This window comes from Cyprinus carpio, chromosome B22 (genome assembly GCF_018340385.1).
Source record: "Cyprinus carpio isolate SPL01 chromosome B22, ASM1834038v1, whole genome shotgun sequence".
NCBI classification, from domain to species: domain Eukaryota; kingdom Metazoa; phylum Chordata; class Actinopteri; order Cypriniformes; family Cyprinidae; genus Cyprinus; species Cyprinus carpio.
Window position 1 is genome coordinate 9,713,945 of NC_056618.1, and position 10,325 is coordinate 9,724,269.

Below are 10,325 nucleotides of genomic sequence, written 5' to 3' on the forward strand. Positions count from 1 at the left end.
AGAAGACAGGTTTACAGCTGGAAAATTTGCATTTGTGAATGTGAAATTTACTTAGGAAAAAAAAATTAAAAAATAACTAAAAAAAAAAAACAAAAACAGATATTTTCGTTTGTGGGGTCTGAGTCATAAAACCCAAATATAAAGTTTCTCATATGTTCTGAGAAGCCTGTCAAAATCTTACACTTGACAAACGCATTAATATCATCCCAAAGCTTCTGAGTGTAGTGACATGACCAGAATTTCATCCAACATCACCCACGAGCGGTGTCAACGGCAAGTGACGTCACTGACTTGTTTTCTTCTGGCTTCTGTTTTGGCGTCGAAAGAACTTTCTCTTTCACTCTTGGTTTTGGACGAGTTGGCTTACGTTATATGCCAAAATGGGCACAAAATCGGCACTCAGTTTTCAACGGAAAAAGTGTTTAAAATGAAGGGCGTTTTTGTTTGGCTCATATTGTGTCTATGTTTCGATCCTGGTGAGTCGTTTAAACTTGTCTTTCCGTAAACGATAATAGCTAAGCTGGCTTAGTTTCATTTTGTGTCAGATATAATTAAAGCTGCGTAGTCCGTAACTTGTTTTGTGTTCATAACTTACAAAATGTATATAATACGTGAGTACATCATGAAACCATTTTCCAAACCTTGTTTTGGCTTATCCTGAATCTCTTACTAACACATACCATAATATAAGTTTTTATATTCGGACTGTTTTAGACTGGTTCGGGTAGATACCGCTGCGGAGTAACACAGGGACCTGCGTGCTCATAGAAAAAGAGAAGTAGCTTCGGCTACTACAGTGTTTTTCCGCAAGACGCGTGCAGTTCTGTTTATTAACCGCCAGAGAGCCAAAAGTCACTAGACAGAACTGTATTATTGCTGTTTCATATGGTCATATGGTATCCAGGTCATATTGTATTAGTTTTTAAATTAATTTTTGTAGGTCTAAAAAAATATCTTAAAAAGTCTTATATTTGATTTTAAAAATCCTGTGGACAGATGTAGCTAGGGTTGCCACTTTCAGAGAGGCAAAATAAGGGACACCCATTCACGACTACCCAAAAAAAAAAAAAAAAAAAAAAAAAAAAAAATCATGCTCAAGCATTCTTACTCTTCAAACTTCAAATGGAACATATTCATATTGATATTTTAAATTTGATTATTTATACTTATTAATTATTATTTTTTTTTTTTTTTTTTTTTTTTTTTTTTTTGACAGTTCTGCATCTGCTACCTGGATGGGATAATTTTTTTTTATTATTATTTTTCATTTGCTCAAATTAGGGCTACATTTATTTGTCCCATTTTTATCTAAATACTAATTTGTAAAAAATGTATATGACATTTTGTATATATTTATGATTAATATAAATGATAAATTAATAGATAGGGTCTAACATGAATTAGAATCTATTAATTTATCTGTCTAATAATGTCTAAAAAATATAATAATTATGCTCTGATAATGTATGGAATATTATATTAACAGACTATCCCAATTTTAATAAAACAATAGGCCTATACCTTGAAGCACAGATGTGTCTGTCACTTTAAATGTATGGTTCACCCAAAAATAAAAAATTATATAAATCATAATTTACCCAGGCTGTTCTAAACCTGCTTGAAGTTCTTTCTTCTGTTGAACACGAAAGAAGATACTTTGAAGAATGTGGGTAACCAAACAGCTTCTGGTCCTCAGTAACTTCAAGAAAAAAATAAATAAAAATAAAATAAAATACTAACAGAGTCCTTGGGGAACAGAAACTCTTTGGTTACCCACATTCTTCAAAGTATCTTATTTTATGTTCAACAGAAGAAAGAATTTATTAAGGTTTGGAACAACTTGTGGGTGTGTAAACGATGACAAAATTTTCAATTTTGGGTGAACTATCCCTTTAAATCAGAAAGTCCAACGTGAACAACTGAAATGCTTCTCTGCAAACTGCACGTTCATCATTAGTTACAGGATAGACACACTGATAACTTTCCTATTCATCCCTACGTCTCTTGTGTTCAAAGGGCGGATGTGAGTGAGCTCTAGATGTTTTAAACCGCGCTGGTTTAGGGCTTTAACGGCGCGCGTTCTGGAGACTCCGTCTCCATGAAAACAAAGATGCCAAAATGGAATCACGCGCAAATGAGCTTCTCTAATACCTCGTATGAAACTGATTTAATTATAACTGCTATTAGTATTATAAACAGTGCAATATACTTTTTTGTTTATTCAACTATATGTTGGCGTTTGTAAAATACGGGACAAATCGCGTCCCGTATTGATTTGATCATTTTTACCTTTAAATACGGGACGATTTCACAGTTTGTCAGTTGATATAAGATTTTAGATGTAGCTTTGCACACTGCCAGCATCTAGAATGATTTTGATCTGCATTTTAGTGTTCATTACGGCGGGCTCTCCGAACTTGTTAATTTTCACAGTTTGTCAGTTAATATAAGATTTTGTAGGCTTTGCATAAATGTGCACCCCTCAAAACCACAGAGTCCCGCACATAACAAATCCCAATTTAACCCCTTCTGATGTGTGGATGTGTAAATCTGTGATATTCTTCTGCGGTTTGTTTGCACGTATTACATTATAAATCAACATATTTCTCTACCTTTAATCATTATTATCGTTATATAAAAAAATAAGTACAGCACTGTCCTTTTGCATATTCATATCCCACTCTTCCAGCAGTGATTTGTAATTATTTGTTCATTTTTTTTTTCAGGTAATGATGTTGTTGATGATGATAGAGATGAAGTGTCACTGATGGAGGGAGATTCAGTCACTCTACACACTGGTGTTAAAACAAATCAACAAGAGAGAATGACATGGTATTTTAATGACACCCGCATCGCTCAAATCACTGGAGATAAGAGTAAGATCTGTACAGATGATCAGTGTAAAGAGAGATTCAGAGACAGACTGAAGCTGGACAGTCAGACAGGTGATCTCATCATCACAAACATCAGAACTACAGATGCTGGAGTTTTCCAACTTCATGCAGTCAGCAAAAGAATCATTCAAAAGATCTTCAATGTTACTGTTATTGGTGAGTCATGTAACATAGCATGTTAAATATGACTAAATCACATTTTTTTTTCTTTTTTCAGGGGTCCAAGCACCAAAAGTGCTTAAAAACTTTATTGCGTTTGTTCAATTTTTTTGTCTTCATTATTTCTCTGCTCTAAAAGTGTGTGGGCATCAGAGACTGTAAATCGCAGAGGCCCCAAACTCGGCAAGACGGTCCCGAGTGTGCACTCTACTCATTCTCATCTGTTTTTGGACTGTTTAGTTTCCAAAAAAGATCCTGCAGTCAGCTGTTGGTTTTTGTTTCAGATGTGTCTGGTGCAGAAACGGATCAAACAAATACCAAGTCAGTGATGGAGGGAGAATCTGTCACTTTAGATCCTGGTCTAGTAAAAAATCCAAATGATTCGATGAGATGGTTTTTTAATGATGATCTCATCGCCGAAATCACTGGAGATCAGAGTAAGATCTGTACAGATGCTCAGTGTAAACAGAGATTCAGAGACAGACTGAAGCTGGACAATCAGACTGGATCTCTGACCATCACAAACATCAACTCCACAGACGCTGGACTTTATAAACTACAGATCAACATCCGCATCCACCCTCACCACAGCATCATCAGTATTAGACGATTCAGTATTACTGTCACCGGTGAGTGTAATTTAGTCATTCAGTGCACTTTGTTAAGGGTTATTTCTGATGATCCCACTGCTCAGTGCATTTGTTGGCTGCAATTTACAAGATGTTGTTGAAATGCTTTTGTCTCATGTTCAACCACTATAGAGACTATATCTCTGAAAACGAATCAAATTTTCAAATAGACTTTATCCTTATTGCTACATTCTTGCCTAAAAGATTCTTAAAACTACATTCGGTGACACAACAAGAGTAGTAGTTCTAAAATGACAGTGGGTTAGGGCGTCCACCTTGACACTTCCTGTGAGAAATACTGAAGCAGAGTGATACAAATGATGAAACGGTTCCTGAGGAGATATTGTGTCAGCCAATCAGATTCGAGGACCAGAAAGAACTGTTGTCTATGTAATATAGTATAATAGATTATAACATAGTTTGAAATTAGATTGAGATAATCTATCACCTTTACAAGAATGTCAAAGTGATACAATTTTCATACAATTTTTGTTGTTTGTTGTTGAATTTAATTAGCTATTTATTTCTTTTTCAGGTGTGTCTGGTGTTGAGACCGATGGAGTGTCAGTGTCAGTGATGGAGGGATATTCAGTCACTCTACACACTGGTGTTGAAAATAACCATCAGGACACAATGAGATGGTATTTGAATGACTTTCGTATCGCTGAAATCACTGGAGATCAGAGTAAGATCTGTACAGATGATGAGTGCAAAGAGAGATTCAGAAACAGACTGAAGCTGGATCATCAGACTGGATCTCTGACCATCACAGACACCAGAACCACAGACTCTGGATATTATAAACTACTGATAAGCAGCTTAAAAATTATTCAAAAGATCTTCCATGTTGCTGTTTATGGTGAGTCATTTAACATTTCATAGCAGGTTAAATATGCTTGAATCACAGCATTATTATTGCGTTTATCATAGTATCGACTATAGGGGTGTGCGATAATGACAAAAAATTATATCTCAATATTTTCTGGAATTTTGTTGGTAACGATAATTAGACAATATTTTGCAGAGCGCTATTGTGCTGGTACAAAAACACACTCAGCAAAATATTGTGGAGGTTTAGGACAACCGTGGACAGCTGACCAAAGCTTTTAATATTTTTCATATTCTGTGAGGTGATTAGTTTGCAGGAGTTTAACTTTTAAGTTAGAAATTAACTTAATTAAACTTAAGGCAAAATATATTTTTAAATATAAACTGAAGATCGCCAGTAGGTGGCAGTAAATTACTGCATGAGTGAGTCATTCATTCAATCAATTCGTTCAAACGGCTGATTGATTCAGTAAAGAAACACTGTTGTGTTGCTCAGAGATGCAAACAGTACTGCTGTGGCTTGTTTGGAACTATGTTCGTTGTCAAAATACAGCAAAAACAAGAACTGTTGTGTCTAAAATGTAAGTCAGTTAAAAGTAAGTCACTTCTTGTTTATTGAACTGTTCATCAAATCAACATCACATTTGCAGTCGTGCTGATATTTGGAGAAAAAAATGTCTCTCTTTGTGATATATTAACTATATCAGAATCAGATGATATAAATATGAAAGTCATATTTTCATATCTCATAGTCATACTTTTCTGTCCCTATATCTTGAATTTTGGTTGAATTCTAAATGTATTTTAAAGGGTTAGTTCACCCAAAAATCAAAGTTATGTCATTAATGACTCACCCTCATGTCGTTCCAAACCCGTAAGACCTCCGTTCATCTTCGGAACACAGTTTAACACAGAAAATACATTTTGGTCCAAAAATAACAAAAATTACGACTTTATTCAGCATTGTCTTCTCTTCCGGGTCTGTTGTGAATCCCCGTTCACGGCACTGCAGACGTACAACGCTGCTGACATGTTATTTGGTGCGCCCGAGCTTCGTTTACAGTCTGAGGGAGACGCACGCTGTATTCAAGCTATTCTATATTGTTTGTATTTTGGTATTGCTATATTTTTTAAAATGATGCGTAAGTGTGCATGTCGCGGATGTCCTAATCACCAAAAACAACCACGGCGACGTAAACGTGCATTACGTCAGCAGCGTCACTGCAGTGCCATGAACACGGATTCACAACCGACCCGGAAAAGAAGACAATGCTGAATAAAGTCATAATTTTTGTTATTTTTGGACCAAAATGTATTTTCGATGCTTCAATAAATTCTAACGGACCCTCTGATGTCACATGGACTACTGATTTTTTGTGTGAACTAACCCTTTAATAGACTAAATCATGCAGTGAAAGCGTGCACTCTCTTGATGTTTTTTTTTCATTGTTTTTTTTTGTGATATACTTGATAATGTCAAATCACATATAGTTTAAACAATTATGATATTATCGTTGGCGATATACCATATACAGTATCACACTCCCTAATACTGATATTCAAAACTATTATATATAGATGTATAAATACTCCTGTATTTTAATTTAGATGCAGACAAATAATTTCTTCATAACATTGGTGATATATATACAAATTCAGATTAAAAAGTGGACAGATATTGCTTTTCAGAGTGAAAGCCAAGAAAGCACATATCTACAGTTCTCTCGTGGAATTTATAGTATTTCTTTCATCAACATAGAGCTACAATCAGCTGTTTGTTTGTGTTCCAGATGTTCCTGCTGATGAACGAGATGAAATGAAGAGAAAGTCAGTGAAGGAAGGAACATCTGTCACTTTAGACACTCAAGTAATAACAAACCCAAAGGATTTTGTGAGATGGTATTTTAAAGACATTCACATCGCTGAAATCACTGGAGATCAGAGTAAGATCTGTACAGATGAACAGTGTGATGAGAGATTCAGAGACAGACTGAAGCTGGATCATCAGACTGGATCTCTGACCATCAAAAACACCAGAACCACAGACTCTGGAGTCTATAAACTAAAGATCGTCCACAGCATCCGCCGTCGCCACAGCATCAGCATCATCCGCATAAAGAGATTCAGCATTACTGTCATTGGTGAGTGTAATTTCATTTTAGTTTCGTGTTATAGTCAGCTGATGCTAAATGCTGCTGCTGTGTTCTTGTGGCTCAGTGGTAGAGCATTGCGTTAGCAGCACAAAAGGTTGTGGGTTCGATTCCCAGGGAACACATGTTAGGTAAAAAATGTTAGCCTAAATGCACTGCAATGTAAATGCTTCATGTTATGATGCTGCTTTAACAGCTGTTCTTCAGAAGAACACCAGATGGCACTATTTATCAGTTTAATCAACATTATACAGCTGATGACCAAAGTAAAAGAATGTAGGCTAAATATTAGATCATCTCTTGTAATAATTACTGTATGTCTTTATCATTACAGATTCAATTCTGCCTTCAGGAGTTATAGCAGGAATATGTGTTGCTGTTTTTTTGCTGGTGGTTTTAATTGTCATTTGTGTAAAGTGTTGTTGTTGCGGCCATAAGAACAATGATACATAACAATGATGTATTGCAATATATACTGTGTAAAATTACTGTCTAAATTAACAGTGGTGTGAATTCATTTGTGTATCAGCAGGATGCTATGTCCCCGCTTTAGTGTCATGGTGTAACATAAATGTACACTTAAAGAGTTATCATCACTGTGTGATGGAGATGATTCACCTTCACCAGTGTTTCCGTGGGTCCTTAACAATGTTTAAATTGTTGTATGTAATGTAAGGACATAAAGAGTCTTAAAACAATACAAAGTGAATTTTTTCACTTTAGAAAAATCTTAATTACGATTTCTGTGGAGGTAAAATGACGTCATAAAGATTTGCATACGCAGGGTAATATTTGCTGAACTGTACATAAGACTGTAAGCTTAAATTAAATTTGCATGCGCAAGAGAAGCTTAGTAAAGGTGTAAATCGCGTTTCAAGCGCAAGAAAAATTGATTTGCAGCATTTTACTGTTACTTGTAAGCGTAATTCATGTATTGTGAAACTGCAGCTTCATGCTGAAGCAAAATAAATATGATCTGACTTCTGACTTCCATTTTTCTGCGCTTACACTTTTGGCATGTTTTTTTCGCCAAAAGACGGTCAAAAGCACTGCAAGCCTGTGAACGGTGATTTGCAAGCGAAAACAACAGTTTAAAGAACTGCAAAACAGATTGACTGCATAGAACCAATCTGTAAGTGTAAAAAAAAAAAAAAACTGTTGCAAATGTCTAAATGACCTGTTGTGCATGTGGGGCAAAAAGTTCCTGAAATAATCCGATATGTACAGCTCCGTCTTTCTTTTCTCTGCGCTTACAATTTTGGCACGATTCTCTCACTAACTGAGATTTGCAAGCGTGAGGAGGAGGGCGGGTCCACCTTCTTTGTAGCCAATCAAATGAGCCTCTCGCTGACTCTTCATTTACTCTTATCTGATTGGTTCAATAAACACATCATGCGCCAAGACCAAAACAAAAAAAAACACACTCATCTCAATTTAGTTCAAAATAGTTCTTGCTGCAGGAATGGTACTTTTAACGTACACATACAGTAAAATAAATAAATAAAAATAACAACTTAATTAAAACATGCTCCTTTCATAAGCTGTGTTCAACTTAAGTGTGAGCTAGTGTTAACGTTATTTGTTTTGGCTTTACATTGAACTTTTATAATCTGCTTACACCACTGAGCTGATGTTAAACTTTATAATCAAAATGATGTTATGTGACAATGCTCAACACTATGATATCAGAATGCTATACTTTGTAAAACATTTTTACCATGCCAATAAAGCTACTTAAATATGAATTTGTCAATTTTTCAGATCATGTTTCTGTTTATGGTATTTAACACTGATTACATTCATGTGACTGATCAAGATATTATATGAAGCAAAAATGAGTACCAAAATGCTTTCTTTGTGTCCAGATTTGACTAATGCAAAAACTCTGATAAATATGTCTTTAATAATGTCTAAATATATATCCAAATTCAAGTAAATAATTATGTGGGAATCCAAAGTTTCCAGCCATTATAGGGAACACACAGCCATGTTTATATGTTTATATATAGAGAGAGCTAAACCGCCATCTAGTGGTTACACGATAGTATTACACATGATAAATGGTGACTAAGTTAGAGATAAATATTTTAATAAATATTTTAGTAATATTTTGTAAAATCCCCTTTTATTACAACATGTTAAATAAAACATTATTTCTTTTGGTACAATTATTATTGAAACAAATTTGTGTTTAAAAAATGGATCAGTAGATACGTACAATTTTACATGTATTAGGCTAGTGCAGATACTAGACTATAATCCAAATTACAATATAATATTACAATAAACTAATATTTCATATAGCCTGTTGAGGAAGAGAAGGAAACTACACAGCAAAGACAAAACGCAGCGCATTTATGTAAACGTATCACTAATGGCAATTGTCTGGGGAAACCGCTGTATTTCCACCATTGCAAAAGCGCCACCTGCTGTCAGAGAATGAATTTGCATTTTCAATCAGCCCATCTGCTGTTTCTGTTCAGAACAATTTGAAAATGACCCATAATTTTACACAGTTGTACATGTGAACCACTGAATCAACAATAAGCTGCTAATGCTTTTTAAAAATCTGAACAATTAAGATACTAAGATATATTTATGTATTAATTTGATGTAATGCTTGGTATTTTGATTTATCCCTTTTGTTAAAAAGTTTAGCATTTTAGAAAGCTTTTTATTTTTATGAAAACCTGTATGTGAACTTTTTGTTGTTGTAGTTGCAGTCATTTTACAATTTAATATGCTCATACAGTATTAATTTGAATTGTGCAGGTCTTTAAAAAAAGTATTTTGGTAGCACCAGGGTTATTAAATTAGACTACAACAAAAACTAAAATTACTTCATTATTTGAAATAAAATAAATGTTAACTGAAAAAAAAAAAAAAAAAATAATCACCTTGCTGCCAAAGCAACATTTGTCATGTTCATTAAGCTTAATAAAGCATATTATTGTGATGTAAATGTTTTAAGAAAATCCATAGATTTTATTTTTTTAATGAAAGGTTTGTCTGGTGAGTGAGTTTCTAAAATAGTTTCATATACACATATACAGCATTTTAGGATATTACATTATTACTAACTGGACATGGATTTTGTAATTTAAGAAATCTCTCTCTCTCTCTCTCTTATTATTCGTGAAACATTTTTTTTTTTAGTAAGCTGCTTAAATACTGTAAATGATCAGTGCATCAAACATTTGTATTTTTTGTTTTCTTTAACTTTGTATGCTTTCTGGGATTTCCTGTTTATTAACACTACTGGTCAATTATTTGAAGTTTTTTTTTTTTTTTTTATTTTTTTTAAGAAGTCTGTTCTGATCATCAAGGCTGTGTTAATTTGATGAAAAAAAAAATAACAGCAAAAACTGTATTGTTGTGAAATATTATTACAATTTAAAATAGCTTGTTTTCTATGCAAACATATTGTAAAATGTAATTTATTCCTGTGATTAAATCTGAAATTTCAGCATTTTTACTCCAGTCTTCAGCGTCACATGATCCTTCAGAAATCATGTTAATAAGCCGACCACTTCCAAAACTCAACCACAGACTAAGACTCAGAGGGTTAAGCATGAGTTTCCTCTCTTCTCATGGCGACAGGTGTATAGTCCACATGCTCTTCCTCTTTATCTTTCTTATTCTGTAAGACAAAAAAATAAAAATCT

General features: G+C 34.2%; 1 protein-coding gene across 1 annotated transcript; it reads left to right on the forward strand.

Moving 5' to 3' along the window:
* The first annotated feature begins 283 nt into the window (after positions 1-283).
* On the forward strand, positions 284-7,669 carry LOC109065650. Its single transcript, XM_042749681.1, has 6 exons — positions 284-476; positions 2,727-3,050; positions 3,338-3,682; positions 4,218-4,541; positions 6,301-6,651; positions 6,995-7,669. The coding sequence occupies exons 1-6, from the start codon at positions 428-430 to the stop codon at positions 7,111-7,113; spliced, it is 1,512 nt and encodes a 503-aa protein (XP_042605615.1). The 5' UTR covers positions 284-427; the 3' UTR covers positions 7,114-7,669.
* The last annotated feature ends 2,656 nt before the right edge of the window (positions 7,670-10,325 follow it).

Bases quoted from the DNA above. Each gene is read 5' to 3' on its own strand.
- LOC109065650 (XM_042749681.1), top strand. From the start codon at position 428: ATGAAGGGCGTTTTTGTTTGGCTCATATTGTGTCTATGTTTCGATCCT. The intron at 3,683-4,217 runs GTGAGTGTAATT...TTTCTTTTTCAG, and splicing joins ATTCAGTATTACTGTCACCG to GTGTGTCTGGTGTTGAGACC. The intron at 4,542-6,300 runs GTGAGTCATTTA...TTTGTGTTCCAG, and splicing joins CTTCCATGTTGCTGTTTATG to ATGTTCCTGCTGATGAACGA.